At 43.1% G+C, this 19,780-nt stretch overlaps 1 protein-coding gene across 1 annotated transcript in view; it reads right to left on the reverse strand.

Annotated features, from left to right (window-relative positions):
- Positions 1-12,288: 12,288 nt before the first annotated feature.
- The window catches only part of LOC147121790 (calcium load-activated calcium channel), a 47,651-nt gene continuing 40,159 nt past the window's right edge, over positions 12,289-19,780 (reverse strand). The window contains exons 6-7 of the mRNA XM_085982299.1: positions 14,376-14,520; positions 12,289-12,871 (exon numbers count right to left, since the gene is read on the reverse strand). Coding sequence (XP_085838425.1) covers positions 12,773-12,871; positions 14,376-14,520 — 244 coding nt within the window. The 3' untranslated portion in view covers positions 12,289-12,772. The remainder of the gene's footprint in view (positions 12,872-14,375; positions 14,521-19,780) is intronic.

Raw genomic sequence — 19,780 nt, forward strand, 5'->3', positions numbered from 1 at the left:
ATTTCATTGATATATTTATTCTTATGCTAAACCAGGGGAAGTAGTGTTCGATTGGCCAGGTCATCTTTGAGCTTTGGCAATCAGTTAGGAAACTTGCCATGTACAATTCAGAGAACATAAAAAATAGGAGCAGGAGTAGGCCCTTCGACCCCTCGAGCCTTTTCCGCCATTCAATATGATCATGGCTGATCTTCTACCTCAACTCCACCTTCCCGCACTATTCCCATATCCCTTGATTTCCTTAATATCCAAAAATTTATCGATCTCTGTCTTGAATATACTCAATGACTGAGCCTCCACAGCCTCTGGGGTAGGGAATTCCAAAGATTCACCACCCTCTGTGAAGAAATTTCTCATCTCAGTCCTAAATGGCCGACCCCTTATTCTGAGACTGTGACCCCTGGTTCTAGACTCCCCAGCCAGGGGAAACCCTCCCTGCATCTACCCTGTCAAGCCCTGTAAGAATTTTGTATGTTTCAATGAGATCACCTCTCATTCTTCTAAACTCTAGAGAATATAGGCCTAGTCTACGCGATCTCTCCTCAGAGGACAATCCCCCCATCCCAGGAATCAGTCTGGTGAACCTTCGTTGCACTTCTTCTATGGCAAGTATATCCTTCCTTAGGTAAGGAGACCAAAACTGTACACAATACTCCAGGTGTGGTCTCACCAGGGCCCTATACTCAAATCCTCTTGTAATAAAGGCCAACATACTATTTGCTTTCCTAATTGCTTGCTGTACCTGCATGTTAACTTTCAGTGATTCGTGTACAAGGACACCCAGGTCCCTCTGAACACCAACATTTCCCAATCTCTCACCATTTAAAAAATACTCTGCCTTTCTGTTTTTCCTACCAAAGTGGATAACTTTACATTTCCCCACATTATATTCAATTTGCCATGTTCTTGCCCACTCACCTAGCCTGTCTACATCCCCTTGAAGCCTCTTTGCATCCTCCTCACAACTTACATTCCCACCTAGCTTTGCATCATCAGCAAACTTGGATATACAGGAAACTCTTTTTTATCCGGCACCGACGGGACCGGCGTGGTGCCGGTTTATCAAAAAGTCCAGATTACAGAGAGGTCTAGTTAAAAGGTATGAAAGCTCCATACACAGCAACAAATCCAAGCTTCCCTATTGCTTAGCAACAGCTGCAAGAACCCCGGCCACAGACCAAGCGTCCCTGTTGCTTAGCAACAAGTGCAGAAACCCCCCGATTACACAGCCAAGAATCAAGAAATGGCCACTAATATGAAGAAAAACTTAACTGAACCTACTCCTGAATTTTGCCGGTCAACTCAGATTTCCGGTTGTTTGGGTGCCGGTAAATTGAGAGTTTCCTGTATTTCATTTGGTCCCCTCATCCAAATCAGTGATATTGATTGTGAATAGCTGAAGCCATTCACTGATCCTTACGGTACCCCACCAGTTATAGCCTGCAAACCCAAAAATGACACGTTTTTCATAGAAGATAGGAGCAGGAGTAGGCCATTTGGCCCTTCGAGCCTGCTCCACCATTCAATGAGATCATAGCTGATCATCCAATTTCAGTACCCTGTCCCTGCCTTTTCCCCATATCCCTTGATCCCTTTAGCCTCAAGAAATATATCCAACTCTTTCTTGAATATATTTAATGAACTGGCCTCCACCGCCCTCTGACAGAGAATTCCACAGGTTCACCACTCTCTGGGTGAAGAAATTCCTCCTCATTTCAGTCCTAAATGGCTTACCCCTTATCCTTAGACTATGACCCCTGGTTCTGGACTCCCCGGCCATCAGAAACATCCTTCCTGCATCTAGTCTGTCCAGACCTGCCAGAATTTTATAGGTTTCGATGAGATCCCCTCTCAATCTTCTAAACTCCAGTGAGTATAAGCCCAATCGACACAATCTCTCCTCATACGTCATTCCTGCCATCCCAGGTATCAGCCTGGTGAATCTTCGCTGCACTCCCTCCATGACAAGAATGTCCTTCCTCAGGTAAGGTGACCAAAACTGCACACAATACTCAAGGTGCGGTCTCACCAAGGCCCTGTACAACTGTAGCAAGACATCCTTGTTCCTGTACTCGAACCCTCTTGCTACGAAGGCCAACATACCATTTGCCATCTTAACCGCCTGCTGCACCTGCATGCTTACCTTCAGCGACTGATGTACAATAACACCCAGGTCTCTTTGCACTTCCCCTTCTCTCAATCTATTGCCATTCAAATAATAATCTGCCTTCCTGTTTTTGCCACCAAAGTGGATAACCTCACATTTATCCACATTATAGTGCATTTGCCATGTTTCTGCCCAATCACCCAACCTGTCCAAATCGTACTGGAGTTTCACGACATCCTCCTCACAGCTTACCCTCCCACCCAGCTTTGTGTCGTCTGCAAATTTGGAGATATTACATCCAATTCCCTCGTCCAGATCATTAATATATATTGTGAACAGCTGGGGTTCTAGGACCGATCCTTGCGGTACCCCACTAGTCACTGCCTGCCACTCGGAAAACGACCCGTTTATTCCAACTCTTTGCTTTCTGTCCGCCAACCAGTTCTCTATCCAAGTCAATACCTTGCCCCCAATCCCATGTGCCTTAATTTTGCACGCTAATCTCTTATGTGGGACCTTATCGAAAGCCTTCTGAAAGTCCAAATACACCACATCCACTGGTTCTCCCTTATCTATTTTACCAGTTACATCCTCAAAAAACTCTTAACAGATTTGTCAAACATGATTTCCCTTTCATAAATCAGTGTTGACTCTGCCTAATCCTATTATTATTTTCTAAGAGCCCTGTTACCATGTCCTTAATAATAGATTCTAGCGTTTTCCCTACTACTGATGTCAGGCTAGCTGGTATTTTCTCCCTCCCTCCTTTCTTAAATAGTGGGGTTACATTTGCATTTGAGTGTGTAGGGTGAATTGCACATCTGCAAACCCATTTTCAAAAAGGCGGACCTATCAAAATATATCACAATTGAAATTTGTCAAACTCATGAATGAAGTTTCCCCTCCCCTGATTGGCTGCAGAGTGCTCACCTGATCCCAGCCGGCACATCGCACTAACTACGCCGCTGGATCAGGCAAGCACATTGCGCCGACATCTGAACCGGGCCAGTGACAGGAATTCCAAGCAGGCCCAGGCTTCAGATGTCGGCGCGCCGGGTGAGTGCACATCGGGGGCTTGCACACGCGGCAAGCACCCGATCCTAATTTCTGGCCCAATAGCTTATACAATTTCAGGAGGAAAAAGCCAGTAAGCCTGGAAGTTATCCACTCTTAAGCAATCTAGCTTCTCAGGATTCCAAGGTTACTGCATGAGGATTGGATTGCTGCCCACCAAATATATTTTTTACTATTTTAAAACAAAAACTATTTGCTGAGAGAGAAAAACACAACACAAAATTATGGCCGTGGGAGATATTTCTACTTCAACGGTACTACCCAAGTAATTCAAGCATTTAAATTTACATTTTAAATAAAATCTGCTAATGTCAGGGACTGTGAAAGACACATTACTAGGCTAATCCACTTTTCTCCTCTCCCTGCTGCATGAGTCAATTATTCTAGGTCCTGCAGCTATAGAAGCACTTGGAAAATGTTACCAAAGTTCTCCTGGCAAACTAGTTGCATCATTGCAGATACATAAAAATACAACTAGGTTTACACTTAAAAACACAAACACCTCACAGCTTTTAGTACTTTAGTGGCAGGAGCGCCTTGTAGTTAGATACTGTACTGTACTTGATTTCTGTCAGCAAAGTCTGAAATTGTTTTAAAAAGGGACCCTGAACACCCCTTTCAAGAGTGCCAAAGAACTGATATCTTTATGTCATGTTCATTGCAATTACTTAATTTGAGTAGTTTTGTCTGAACATTAAATGCTAATCACGTCAACAGACTAGGAAGCATTATTGAACCTGATAGTTGCTGCTGAATCATCCCCGGCTTCAACAGACTTCTAATAATTAAGTGGCTCTCTACCAATCAGCCTTAGTAGCTCCTTCAAGCCTGTAAATTCAATGAGATCATCTAAACAATTGAGAGTGACGAGAGGTATAGGAACCAAAAGGGTGTTTTTTAAAAAAAAGGATCCTGATGGCATAAATCCCTACTGCTTCTCTAGTAGCTGCGTAACAAGCTGTACCTTTATGTTTGCAGATTAATGAGTACTAGCACACATAAGAACATTAGGAGCAGGAGTAGGCCAATCGGCCCCTCGAGCCTGCTCCGCCATTCAATAAGATCATGGCTGATCTGATCCTAACCGCCAATCTACTATCACAGAACTATCTCCTGAATCTAACAGAATTAGACACATGAAATAGGAGCAGGATCAGGCTACACGGCCCCTGGGCCCGCTCCGCTACCCACAGGGCCATGACCGATCCGAACCTAGACTCATGTCCAAATTCCTGCCCGCTCCCCGTAACCCTTAATTCCCTTTACTTCTAGGAAACTGTCTATTTCTGTTTTAAATTTATGTAATGATGTAGCTTCTACAGCTTTTTGGGGCAGCATATTCCATGGACCTACCACCCTCTGAGTGAAGTAGTTCCTCCTCATCTCAGTTTTGAAAGAGCAGCCCCTTATTCTAAGACTATGCCCCCTAGTTCTAGTTTCACCCATCATCGGGAACATCCTCCCCGCATCCACCCGATCCAACCCCTTCACAATCTTATATGTTTCAATAAGATCGCCTCTCATTCTTCTGAACTCCAATGAGTAGAGTCCCAATCGACTCAACCTCTCCTCACATGTCCATCCCCTCATCCCCGGGATTAACTGAGTGAACCTTCTTTGTACTGACTCGAGAGCAAGTATGTCTTTTCTTAAGTATGGACACCAAAACTGTATGCAGTATTCCAGGTGCGGTCTCACCAATACCTTGTACAACTGAAGCAATACCTCCCTATTTTTATATTCTATCCCCCTAGCAATGAAAGCCAACATTCCATTGGCCTTCTTAATCACTTGCTGCACCTGCATACTAACCTTTTGAGTTTTGTGCACCAGGACCCCCAGATCCCTTTGTACTTCAGTATTTTCCAGTTTCTTGCCATTAAGATAATAACTTGCTCTACGATTTTTCCTGCCAAAGTGCATAACCTCACACTTTCCAGTATTGTATTCCATCTGCCAAATCTCTGCCCATTTACTTAGCCTGTCTATGTCCCCTTGCAGGTTTTTTTTATGTCCTCCTCACTCACTACTTTCCCTCCCATCTTAGTATCATCTGCAAACTTTGATATGTTACACTCGGTCCCCTCCTCCAAATCGTTAATATAGATTGTAAAGAGTTGGGGACCCAGCACTGACCCCTGCGGAACACCACTAGTTACTGATTGCCAATCTGAGAATGAACCATTTATCCCAACTCTCTGCCTTCTGTTAGATAGCCAATCCTCTATCCATGCCAGAATATTACCCCCAATCCTGTGATTTTTTTATCTTAAGCAATAATCTTTTGTGTGGCACCTTGTCAAATGCCTTTTGGAAGTCTAAATACACTACGTCCACTGGTTCCCCTTTATCCACCCTATATGTTACTTCCTCAAAGAACTCCAGCAAATTTGTCAAACATGACTTCCCCTTTTTGTCCTATTAAATTATGATTATCCAAATGTCCTGTTACAGTCTCCTTAATAATGGACTCCAACATTTTACCTACCACAGATGTTAGGCTAACCGGTCTATAGTTTCCAGCCTTCTGTCTACTGCCCTTTTTTAAATAAGGGTGTTACATTAGCAGTTTTCCAGTCTGCCGGGACCGTTGCTGAGTCCAGGGAGTTTTGGAAAATTATTACCAATGCATCCACAATCCCTACCGCCACTTCCCTCAAGACCCTAGGATGTAAGCCATCAGGTCCAGGTGATTTATCCGCCTTGAGTCCCATTATTTTACCGAGTACCACTTCCTTAGTGATTTTGATCGTGTTTAGCTCCTCCCCCCCCATAGCCCCCTGTTTGTCCAGTGTTGGGATATTCTTAGTGTCCTCTACTGTAAAGACTGATACAAAATATTCATTCAGTGTTTTTGCCATCTCCATATTTCCCACCATTAATTTCCCGGTCTCATCCTCCAAGGGACCAACATTTACTTTAGCCACCCTTTTTCTTTTTATATAACTATAAAAACTCTTACTATCTGTTTTTATATTTTTTGCTAATTTACTTTCATAATCTATCTTCCCTTTCTTAATCAATCTTTTTGTTATTTTTTGCTGTCTTTTAAAGTTTTCCCAATCCTCTATCCTCCCACTAGATTTGGCTACCTTATATGCCCTTGTTTTTAGTCGAATACTATCCTTAATTTCTTTACTTAGCCACAGATGGCTGTCTTTTCTTTTACACCCTTTTCTTTTCAGTGGAATATATATTTTTTGGAAGTTGTAAAATAACTCCTTAAATGTACACCACTGATCATGTATTGTCTTACCCTTTAATCTATTTTCTCCTGTCATTGGAGCTGTAAATATAATAATTTCTTGGTAGAACAAGTCCACTCTGCATCCATAAAGCAAAACAAGCTTCTACTTTTGCTTGTAGGGCTACACCAGACAAAAGCAAAGTCTGAAACATTCTCACATGTATATTTCAGAATATGTTGAAGTTTGGCATTATTTGTGTTTCTCACTTAAGTATAGAGAAAAGGGAAGGTTTTTGGGTGGGGAAAGAGACCAGTAGCACAATGGATTGCACACTGTTTTCAATTCTGGGGATTTGAATCAAATCTAGCCAATCCAATGGGGAAAATTCCTTTCTCTAGCTCCCTCCCTCCCACCTGCCCCCCACCTTTCCATGTGGAATCTCATTCTAGCAAAGAATACTGCTAAACTAAAAGTCTAACTCAAGGACAATAAGGACTGTTTGTGTATAAAGTGCAAAATTCAATGTTAAAAGAAAAAACTTGCATTTATACAGCACCTGATCAGCTTGGATTTATATAACACCTTTACCATAGAAACATATCCCAACATACTTCAAAGGTGTAAAGGATATTCCAAAGTGCTTTACAACCAATAGATTATTTTTCAAGTGTTGTGTAGCCTGTTTGCACACAGAGACTTGAGCACAAAAATCTAGGCTGACACTCCAGTGCACTACTGAGGGAGTGCTGCACTGTCGGAGGTGCTGGAGACACTGCGACACATCAGGGAGGGGGAGAAGTTCCTGGACTCTATGTTTCAGGAGGTGGTCACACCTATGAAATTAATTAATGCAGATGTAGTCCATGGTCAGGGACAGGACGGTGTGACTACGAGTGAGGCAGGTACAGGGATCCAGGAGGTAGTGTTGAAGGAGCCGCAGCCCTTGCTCTTGTCAAGCAGGATCGAGGTTCTTACTCCCTGTGAGGGCGGGAGTGGGGACTGCAGGGAGGATGAGCAACCTGGCCACAGCACCATGGTACAGGGGGCCATTCAAGTGGAGGGAGTAAAAAGAAACGTTGTAGTGGTGGGGGATAGATAGGGTTCTCTGCAGTCAAGAGCGGGAGTCCCGAAGGCTGTGTTGCCTGCCCGGTGCCAGGGTTAAGGACATCTCTTCTGGGCTGGAAAGAAACGGAGTGGGAGGGGGAGGATCCAGTTGTCGTGGTCCATGTTGGTACAAACGACGTAGATAAGACAAGGAAGAAGGTTCTGTTAAAGGAGTATGAGCAGCTAGGGGTCAAATTAAAAAACAGAACCTCAAGGGTAATAATCTCTGGGTTATTACCTGAGCCACGAGCGAATTTGGCTAGGATAAATAAAATTAAAGAGTTAAATGCGTGGCTGAAAGACTGATGTGGGAGAAATGGGTTTTGCTTCTTGGGACACTGGCACCAGTACTGGGACAGGAGGGAGCTGTTCCATTGGGACGGACTCCACTTGGCCAGTGCTGGGACTAGAGTCCTGGCGAATCATATAACTAGGGCTGTAGAGAAGGCTTTAAACTAATTAGTGGGGGGGAGGTTTCTAGAGAGCAAATAATAGAAATGACAACGGAGAAGGTCATAGACTTAGGTAGCAGTGGGGGAATTAAAAAACAGAACGTGTCAGGAAGGGACAGAAGGTATGGAGTAAAAGGGGAAAAAACAGGAACTAAGGGTCACAAAACATATTTGAAAGTTCTTTATCTGAATGCACGTAGCATTCGTAACGAAATGAATGAGTTAACGGCACAAATAACTACATATGGGTATGATCTTGTGGCCATTATAGAAACATGGCTGCAGGGTGACCATGACTGGGAATTAAACATACCAGGTTATTTAACAATCAGGAAGGACAGGCAGGAAGGGAGGGGAGGTGGGGTGGCTACGTTAATAAAGGAAGGAATCACTATAATACAGAGAAATGATATGGGTCAAAGGAGCAGGATAGTGAAACAGTTTGGGTGGAGATAAGGAATAATAAGGGGAAAAAAACACTAGTGGGCGTAGTCTATAGGCCTCCGAACAGTTGCAACTCTGTTGGACGGAGTATTAATCAGGAAATAGTTGAGGCTTGTAATAAGGGAACAGCTATAATTATGGGGGATTTTAACTTTCATATTAACCGGACAAATCAAATTGGGCAGAGCAGCCTTGAGGATGAGTTCATTGAGTGTATTAGGGATGGGTTTCTTGAGCAGTATGTAACTGAACCGACCAGGGGGCAAGCAACCTTAGATTTGGTCCTGTGTAATGAGACAGGATTAATTAAAAATGTCCTAGTAAAGGATCCCCTTGGAATGAGTGACCATAACATGGTTGAATTCCATATTCAATTAGAGGATGAGAAGATTGGATCTCAAACAAGCGTGCTGAGCTTGAATAAAGGAGTCTATAAAGGTATGAGAGCGGAATTGATTAGAGTGGACTGGGAAAATAGATTAAAGGGTAAGACGGTACATGATCAGTGGTGTACATTTAAGGAGTTATTTTACAACTTCCAAAAAATATATATTCCACTGAGGAAAAAAGGGTGTAAAAGAAAAGATAGCCATCCGTGGCTAAGTAAAGTAATTAAGGATAGTATCAGACTAAAAACAAGGGCATATAAGGTAGCCAAATCTAGTGGGAGGATAGAAGATTGGGAACTCTTTAAAAGACAGCAAAAAATAACTAAAAGATTGATTAAGAAAGGGAAGATAGATTATGAAAGTAAATTAGCAAAAATATAAAAACAGATAGCAAAAGTTTCTATAGTAATATAAAAAGAAAAAGGGTGGCTAAAGTAAATGTTGGTCCCTTAGAGGATGAGACCGGGAAATTAATGGTGGGAAACATGGAGATGGCAAAAACGCTGAACAAATATTTTGTATCAGTCTTTACGGTAGAGGATACTAAGAATATCCCAACACTGGACAAACAGGGGGCTCTTTGGGGGGGGGGGGGGGGGAGGAGCTAAATACGATTAAAATCACTAAGGAAGTGGTACTTGGTAAAAATAATGGGACTCAAGGCGGATAAATCCCCTGGACCTGATGGCTTACATCCTAGGGTCTTGAGGGAAGTGGCGTTAGGGATTGTGGATGCATCGGTAATAATTTTCCAAAACTCCCTGGACTCAGCAAAGGTCCCGGCAGATTGGAAAACTGCGAATGTAACACCCATATTTAAAAAGGGTAGTAGGCAGAAGGCTGGAAACTATAGACCAGTTAGCCTAACATCTGTGGTTGGTAAAATGTTAAGAGTCCATTATTAAGGAGACAGTAACGGGACATTTGGATAAACATAATTTAATAGGACAAACTCAGCATGGTTTCATGAAGGGGAAGTCATGTTTGACAAATTTGCTTGAGTTCTTTGAGGAAGTAACATACAGGGTGGATAAAGGGGAACCAGTGGACGTAGTGTATTTAGACTTCCAAAAGGCATTTGACAAGGTGCCACACAAAATATTATTGCTCAAGATAAAAAATCATGGGATTGGGGGTAATATTCTGGCGTGGGTGGAGGATTGGCTCTCTAACAGAAAGCAGCGAGTTGGGATAAATGGTTCGTTCTCAGACCGGCAATCAGTAACTAGTGGTGTTCCGCAGGGGTCAGTGCTGGGTCCCCAACTCTTTACAATCTATATTAACGATTTGGAGGAGGGGACCGAGTGTAACATATCGAAGTTTGCAGATGATACAAAGATGGGAGGGAAAGTAGTGAGTGAGGAGGACATAAAAAACCTGCAGAGGGACATAGACAGGCTAAGTAAGTGGGCAGAGATTTGGCAGATGGAATACAATACTGGAAAGTGTGAGGTTATGCACTTTGGCAGGAAAAAAATCATAGAGCAAGTTATTATCTTAATGGCAAGAAACTGGAAAGTACTGTAGTACAAAGGGATCTGGGGGTCCTGGTGCACGAAACTCAAAAAGTTAGTATGCAGGTGCAGCAAGTGATCAAGAAGGCCAATGGAATGTTGGCTTTTATTGCTAGGGGGGTAGAATATAAAAACAGGGAGGTATTGCTGCAGTTGTACAAGGTATTGGTGAGACCGCACCTGGAATACTGCATACAGTTTTGGTGTCCATACTTAAGGAAAGACATACTTGCTCTCGAGTCAGTACAAAGAAGGTTCACTCGGTTAATCCCGGGGATGAGGGGGTGGTCATATGAGGAGAGGTTGAGTCGATTGGGACTCTACTCACTGGAGTTCAGAAGAATGAGTGGCGATCTTATTGAAACATATAAGATTGTGAAGGGGCTTGATCGGGTGGATGCGGTGAGGATGTTCCCAATGATGGGTGAAACTAGAACTAGGGGGGCATAATCTTAGAATAAGGGGCTGCTCTTTCAAAACTGAGATGAGGAGAAACTTCTTCACTCAGAGGGTGGTAGGTTTGTGGAATTTGCTGCCCCAGAAAGCTGTGGAAGCTACATCATTAAATAAATTTAAAACAGAAATAGATAGTTTCCTAGAAGTAAAGGGAATTAAGGGTTACGGGGAGCGGGCAGGAAATTGGACATGAGTCTAGGTTCGGAATGGTCATGGCCCTGTGGGTAGTGGAGTGGGCCCAGGGGCCGTGTAGCCTGGTTCTGCTCCTACTTGTTGTGTTCTAAATTCTGTGTTAGATTTCAGGAGATGGTTTTATTCCTGTTCCTGGCTGGGGTGGAGATCGCCTTTACAGAAGGTAAGTACTGTAGAAAATATAGGGACAGAGTGATCTCCTGGACGAGTTTCGATCGCCTAGATGGGTCGGAGAGGAATTTCCCAGATTTTTTTCTCCCAAACTGGCCATTGGGTTTTTTATCTGGTTTTTCGCCTCTCCCGGGAGATCACATGGGTTCGGGTGGATGGAGTGTGATAGAAGATTTGAGGTTAGGATCAGATCAGCCATGATCTTATTGAATGGTGGAGCAGGCTCGAGGGGCCGATTGGCCTACTCCTGCTCCTATTTCTTATGTTCTTATGTCTTTCGGATGAGACGTTAAACCGAGGTCCCATCTGCTCTCTCAGGTGGACGTAAAAGATCCATGGCGGTATTTCGAAGAAGAGCAGCGGCGTTATCCCCGGTGTCCTGGCCAATATTTATCCCTCAATCAACATAACAAAAACAGGTTATCTGGTCATTATCACATTGCTGTTTGTGGGAGCTTGCTGTGCGCAAATTGGCTTCCGCATTTCCTACAACAGTGATTACACTTCAAAAAGTACTTCATTGGCTGTAAAGCACTTTGGGACATTGTGGAAAGGTGCTATATAAATGCAAGTCTATCTATCTAAGGTCCCACAAACAGCCAAAGAACTAATGATAGTGTTGGTCGAGGGAGGAATATTGGCCAGGAAATTAGAGCTCCCTTTTTTTCTTCGAATAGTGCCATGAGATCGGTTACTCCCACAAGCATGCAGACAGGGTCTTAGTTTAACATCTCATCCAAATGATGGCACTTCTGACAATACAGCAGTCCATCCAGTATGACACTGAAGAGTACGTGCTCTGCTTGACCTCTTCTGGAGGTCTGAGTTATGTCATTGTTGAGGAAGAGTAATAGGAACTTTACTTCATGCAGACACAAGTTGTAGAAAGTGGGAAAGTATTCTATTCCCTAGAACAGACGTCCAGCACCTTGGTAAACACAAATAATTCCTTGGAAAAATACCTGTTTCTAGATACTACCCAGCATTGAGAGGTGGGCAGGTGCTCAGATTCCTTCTCCCTTACTATTTTCAGGTCCTTACTCAAAGCATATATCTATAGCAGGGACTACAGGAGACACATTTTTAAAAGATTGAAGTATTACAGAACAACAATTTGGTTCAACTGTGAATTGTAAAGTGGAGTCAAATTCATTTTTTTTTTGTTAAAGCACTCAAAAAAAATCTCAGAGCTGAGACTTGCAAGATTAAAGCTTTTATTCTTTCCGATATAAGCTGCATTACACAAATTAATCTTCTATTTCATGGGCCAACATTTCAAAAAATATTGCTTCAGAGCAAATATGGTTTTGCTGTAGTTGTACATTTAACCAAATCCAATATAACCGCAAGAAATAACTCTTGTAGGCTGGGGCTTGTTTTAATATTTCACCATCTTAAGCCTAATGACATTATCTGTTCAACAATTCAAACAAACCACACTCACGCAGCAAATGGTTTACCTGGCTTCTGATTTTGTTTCCCAAAAATGGTAGTTTTATATCATGTAAATATTTCAACAATTTTACACACCAGCCTTCTATATCTTGTCATCCAAGAGGCATTTCACTTATTGCTAGATACAAAAGAAGCTCAAACTGCCTCTTTAGCTGTGAAAAGTACAAATTATACCGCCACATTTAGCAGACAGATGTTTGGTGTTCAATACTACACTGCAGTTTAATCATGAGAATTTGCTTGCTTGAGGTGGAGGTCCCAGGAATCCTCCAGCCTGTTTGGTAGCTGCACGGGAAGGAGCCAGACCCAGTAGTTTCTGAATATTCTATGAGAAGCAGAAATAAAAATAACAAACCAAGGATATTGCTTGAAAGCAAGTCCAGTAATAAGATCATACAAATCTGAACAATGACATCAGTAACAGGTCACCTTTTAGTCAGTAACAGACAACATAAACTTGATATAAACACACAGAAGAAAGATTAAAATATTTGAGTAAGATTTCAGTACTGTTGGCTTTATAACATTCTGCTGCATGTAGAAATGTTTTTAAAAATTTACATGCTGTACTTAAGGGTTGTAACAAAAGTTCCCCAAAAAGTCTGCAAATTAAAAGGGTATTAGGTGAACATTTATGCATTTTAGTTTTAAAAAATTGCTAAATTCAATATGGCTGCAAAACAATGAACATCTTTTACTTAATATAAACACTAACAAAGGCTGATTTAGAAACATAGAAGATATGAGCAGGAGTAGGCCATTCGGCCCCTCGAGCCTGCTCCGCCATTCAATGAGATCATGGCTGATCATCCAAATTCAGTACCCTGTCCCTGCCTTCTCCCCATATCCCTGGAGTTAATAAATATCAAAACGTGGAAAACAGTCATCCAAGAAAAAATGTGAGGTAAAGATTTCTGCATTAAGGAACACCAGTCACAAGTAAACCCACCCAAAATAGTTTCCTAAACACAGGAAATACGAAGGAACTCTTAAGGCAGGATTTACAATTCTTCCTTCCCTTCCAATGTGGTGAGTAAAGAGCACTCCTGTACAAAGTAAAAATACTCAGCAAACCAAGTCATACTCACAACCAAGCACACACAAACCAATTCCACTCAATATTACTAAATAGAAAACGAATAGAAAGTAAACTTAAAAAAATAAATGTTATTGTACTCTAGGCTGTTGCTAATTATATTCAGTTTCAAATTGAAAATACAGGAAATATAGTACAGTACAAAGTCCAGCACCAGCTACTCTCGAGTGAAACTACTGCAGTGTGAAAATAGAGGTGAATCAGAAAGATACATCATGAAGTGAAGTTTAACTTCTAAGCCATTTGCAGTTAGTTTAAATCAGGCATTCTAAATCACGGGCAAATGTTACTAATTAATTTGCAGTATGCCAACCATTTATTATGCAAAAGCACTATGCTATACAGGCCACATCAGATACCACTCATGAAACAGTTTGCACAGGAGTGTACTGAGCACGAGCAGGACAAACTTTAATTTGTATTGAAGTCGGACTTAATCCATAACACAATGTACTATTGTATCATATGCCATTACTTTTCGTTCCATTTAGATTTATCAGCAGAAGTTAATAATTGTTAGCAGGGGCTCTCAAGCTTAAGAGTCAGCTTAAGAAAGATTGGTCTTTGCCCTATATAAAGTTGTAAGTTTAGATATTAATAGTAAGTTTGGTTTTATTTTCATGCCACGTCTCTGTTGGCAGTTTGGTGCTCTGTGTAAATGTTATGTTTAATGTCCACATGTCTTTCCACTCCCTCTCCTCTGTACTCCCTGCTCCGTATGAGCTATGCTTACCTGCCGAATAGACATTGTACATAAAATGTACAAGAAAATGAAAGAACAGTCAGTGTAATCTTCTCCAAGAAGGTTTCGATGGGACAGTCCCTGGATGTACGACAAGGGGACAAATGGGAGCTTTGCTACCACTCGGCCATCAAATCTGGAAGGAGAAAACAATTGCAAATTACACAATACAGTTCATGGCTGGAATGTGAAAGTTACCGCACATGGAGTGAACAGGAAATCAGAAGATCCTATTGTATAGTGCAATAGTCCATTTTTGAACACCACCTCATAGCAGGATATTTAATTTTACTTAAATAACTCAGAGCAAAATTATGGAAAGGAAGTGAATATGAAGGGATTTATTTAATTAAGGGAGCTCAGATAACCTCTTAAACCAGGAGACCAAAGCAAGTGGTTTGTGGACTTTTAAACCCAGAAATTAACATTGTTTTCTTATCATTCATTCTCTACCATCTACATTATTATGGTCTTAATAAAATGAAAACATCAAAAACAAAGTGGCTAGAGGATAAAAAGAACACATGATTATGATGATACCAGGAAATTATTTTGCTGCTCCAGAGCAGAATACTAAGTGAATAAAAGATTTTATGAAAATATTAAGACATCATAAAAACAAAGAAACATAGTATACTAGGGATACTGAACAAAAACCTGAGAATTGAGGTCTGTGAGCAAAGCAAAACAAATTCCCAAATGCTCTACATCAAAGTTTCTTTTAAAATAAAAGTCTTCTAAAAAAATGTTTGAAAGTTGTACTATTTGAATAATGGTTGCACCTCAAGCATTAGTGTGGGGGGAAAAATGATGCTGTGGCTTTTAAACAGTGCCAATGAACAGACTTCAACAGTGTTCAAACAATAGTCACTAAATAAGTTCTAAAATCAAACTGGGAACAGGCAATAAAATAAAATTTGAAGACTGGTAGTCATAATTAATAATTCCTCAGTCGCTTGTCTTGAAGCACTTACTACTCTGAGAATCCACTGTGCAACAATACAGATTTCCACCACAAGCAATTGGTCATTGCTTCTGTGTAATGTCATTTAGGGATAATAATTCATAAGAGTGCGTCAGCGGCGGGAGAAATCTCAGAGCGGCGGAGTGACTATAAAATGCCCCAGAGGCTCAGGTAGGCCAGTGCGTCAGTGGCGGCGGCGGGAGAAATCTCGGAGCGGCGGAGCGACTGTAAAAGGCCCCCAGAGGCTCAGGTAGGCCTCAGTGAGTCAGCGGCGGCGCGACTATAAAAGGCCCCAGAGCGTCAGCGGGAGAAATCTCGGAGCGGCGGAGCGACTATAAAAGGCCCCAAGAGGCTCAGGTAGGCCTCAGTGCGTCAGCGGAGCGACTATAAAAGGCCCCAGAGGCTCAGGTAGGCCTCAGTGCGTCAGCGGGAGAAATCTCGGAGCGGTGGAGCGACTATGAAAGGCCCCAAGAGGCTCAGGTAGGCCTCTGCGCGTCAGAAATCTCGGAGCGGCGGAGCGACTGTAAAAGGCCCCAGAGGCTCAGGTAGGCCTCAGTGCGTCAGCGGAGCGACTATAAAAGGCCCCAGAGGCTCAGGTAGGCCTCAGTGCGTCAGCGGGAGAAATCTCGGAGCGGTGGAGCGACTATGAAAGGCCCCAAGAGGCTCAGGTAGGCCTCTGCGCGTCAGAAATCTCGGAGCGGCAGAGCGACTGTAAAAGGCCCCAGAGGCTCAGGTAGGCCTCAGTGCGTCAGTGGCGGAGCGAATATAAAAGGCCCCAAGAGGCTCAGGTAGGTCTCAGTGCGTCAGCGGCGGCGCGACTATAAAAGGCCCCAGAGCGTCAGCGGCGGCGGTGGGAGAAATCTCGGAGCGGCGATAAAAGGCCCCAGAGGCTCAGGTAGGCCTCTGCGCGTCAGAAATCTCGGAGCGGCGGAGCGACTTTAAAAGGCCCCAGAGGCTCAGGTAGGCCGTGCGGCGGCGGCGGGGCGACTATAAAAGGCCCCAGGGGCTCAGGTAGACCTCAGTGCGTCAGCGGCGGGAGAAATCTCAGAGCGGCGGAGCGACGATAAAAGGCCCCAGAGGCTCAGGTAGGCTTACTAATCTCCAATCTCAGAGGGAGAGAAGTAAAAAGTAATCGAAGTGTGACGTCACCAGAAAGCAGGTAAGTGATTGGTTGGTGAGTATTTCTCTCTTTATAAACTTTAACTCTGTGGTTTATTGTTTCTAAAGTCTCTGTGGTGTAGCGGGGACTGTTTATAAACCAGGGCCCTGAAATATACCATTTAACTGTAGTGTAATTGGTGGGATTGATTTGATTTATTTAATTGCAATTAATTAAAGAGTAAGTCATGGCAGGACAGCCCGGTGCCGTGGTATGCTCCTCCTGCGCTATGTGGGAACTCAGGGACACTTCCTGTGTCCCTGACAACTATGTGTGCAGGAAGTGTATCCAGCTGCAGCTACTGGCAGACCGCACTGCGGCGCTGGAGCTGCGATTGGATTCATACTGGATCTTTCGCGAGGCTGAGGACGTCGTGAATAGCACGTTTAATCAGTTGGTCACACCGCAGGCAAAGGTTGGACAGGCAGAAAGGGAATGGGTGACCAACAGACAGAGTACTAGGCACAGGCAGGTAGTGCAGGGGCCCCCTGTGGACATCCCCCTCTCAAACAGATACACCACTTTGAGTACTGTTGGGGGAGATGGCTTATCAGAGGAAGGCAGCAGCAGCCAACTTCCTGGCACCAGGGGTGGCTCTGCTGCACAGGACGGGAGGAAAAAGAGGGGTAGAGCTATAGTAATAGGGGATTCTATTCTAAGGGGAATAGATAGGCATTTCTGCGGCCGCAAACGAGACTCCAGGATGGTGTGTTGCCTCCCTGGTGCAAGGGTCAAGGATGTCTCAGAGCGGCTGCAGAACATCTTGGAAGGGCAGGGTGAACAGCCAGTTGTCGTGGTGCATATAGGTACCAACGATATAGGTAAAAAGCGGGATGAGGGCCTAAAAGCGGAATATAGGGAGTTAGGAGGTAAATTTAAAAATAGGACCTCAAAGGTAGTAATCTTAGGATTGCTACCAGTGCCACGTGCTAGTCAGAGTAGAAATAGAAGGATATTTCAGATGAATACATGGCTAGAGGAATGGTGCAAGGGGGAGGGATTCAAATTCCTGGGACATTGGAACCGGTTCTGGGGGAGGTGGGACCAGTTCAAACCGGACGGTTTGCACCTGGGCAGGGCCGGGACCAATGTCCTAGCGGGAGTGTTTGCTAGTGTTCTGGGGGAGGGTTTAAACTAAAATGGCAGGGGGTTGGGAACCTGAGCAGGGGGACAGAGGAAAGGGAAACAAGGATAAAAGCAAAAGATAGGAAGGAGAAAAACAAAAGTGGCAGTCAGAGAAATCAACGGTTTAAATCAAACATGGCCACAGTAAATAATAATTCTAATAGGTCTAAGAGCGTTAAAAAAACAAGCCTGAAGGCTTTGTGTCTTAATGCGAGGAGCATTTGTAATAAGGTGGATGAATTAGCTGCGCAAATAGAGGTAAACAAATATGATTTGATTGGGATTACGGAGACATGGCTCCAGGGTGGCCAAGGCTGGGAACTCAACATCCAGGGGTATTCAATATTCAGGAAAGATAGGCAAAAAGGAAAGGGAGGTGGGGTAGCATTGCTGGTTAAAGGGATTAACACAATTGTAAGGAAGGATATTAGCTCTGATGATGTGGAATCTGTATGGGTAGAACTGAGAAATACCAAGGGGCAGAAAACATTAGTGGGAGTGGTATATAGACCTCCAAACAGTAATGCGGAGGTTGGGGATGGCATTAAAAGGGAAATTAGAGAAGCGTACAATAAGGGCACAGCAGTCATCATGGGTGACTTTAATCTACATGTAGATTGGGCTAACCAAATTAGTAACAATACTGTGGAGGAGGAATTCCTGAAGTGTTTACAGGATGGTTTCCTGGATCAATATGTCGAGGAACCAACCAGAGATCAGGCCATCTTAGACTGGGTATTATGTAACGAGAAAGGATTAATTAGCAATCTTGTTGTACGAGGCCCCTTGGGTCGGAGCGATCATAATATGATCGAATTCTTCATTAAGATGGAGAATGAAGTAATCGACTCAGAGACTAGGGTCCTAAATTTAAATAAAGGAAACTACGATGGTCTGAGGCGCGAGTTGGGTAGGATTGATTAGGCAATGGCAAACATTCAAAGACCGCATGGATGAACTACAGAATTTGTTCATCCCAGTTTAGCATAAAAATAAAACCAAAAAGGCGACTCAACCGTGGCTAACAAGGGAAATTAGGGATAGCATAAGATCCAAGGAGAGGACATATAAATTGGCCAGAAAAAGCAGTAAACCTGAGGATTGGGCGCAGTTTAGGATTCAACAAAGGAGGACAAAGGGATTAATTAAGAAAGGGAAAATAGAATGAGAGTAAGCTTGCAGGGAACATAAAAACTGACTGTAAAAGCTTTTATAGATATGTGAAGAGAAAAAGATTGGTGAAGTCAAGCGTAGGTCCCTTGCAGTCAGAATCAGGGGAATTTATAATGGGGAACAAAGAAATGACCGACCAATTAAATACATACTTTGGTTCTGTCTTCACAAAGGAGGATACAAATAACCTCCCAGAGATGTTGGGGAACATAGGGTCTGATGAAAGGGAGGAACTGAAAGAAATCAGTATTTGTAGGGAAATGGTGTTAGGGAAATTGATGGGATTGAAGGCCGATAAATCCCCAGGGCTTGATCATCTACATCCTAGGGTACTTAAGGAAGTGGCCCTAGAAATAGTTGATGCTTTGCTGATCATCTTCCAGCATTCGATGGAATCTGGAACAGTACCCATGGATTGGAGGGTAGCTAATGTTACCCCACTATTCAAAAAAGGTGGTAGAGAGAAAACGGGGAATTACAGACCGGTAAGCCTGACATCAGTAGTGGGGGAAATGCTAGAGTCCATTATAAAAGATGTAATAGCAGAGCACTTGGAAAACAGTGACAGGATCGGACAAAGTCAACATGGATTTACAAAAGGTAAATCATGCTCGACTAATCTACTGGAATTTTTTCAGGATGTAACTGGTAAAATAGATAAGGGAGAACCAGTGGATGTGGTGTATTTGGACTTTCAGAAGGCTTTCGATAAGGTCCTGCATAAGAGATTAGCGTGTAAAGTTAAGGCACATGGGATTGGGGGCAAGGTATTGACTTGGATAGAGAACTGGTTGGCAGACAGAAAGCAAAGAGTTGGAATAAACGGGTCTTTTTCCGAGTGGCAGGCAGTGACTAGTGGGGTACCGCAGGGATCGGTCCTAGGACCCCAGCTATTCACAATATATATTAATGATCTAGACAAGGGAACTAGATGTAATATCTCCAAGTTTGCAGATGACACAAAGCTGGGTGGAC

This window comes from Somniosus microcephalus, chromosome 3 (genome assembly GCF_052327205.1).
Source record: "Somniosus microcephalus isolate GS21.2 chromosome 3, FLI_Smic_1.0, whole genome shotgun sequence".
Taxonomy (NCBI): Eukaryota; Metazoa; Chordata; class Chondrichthyes; order Squaliformes; family Somniosidae; genus Somniosus; species Somniosus microcephalus.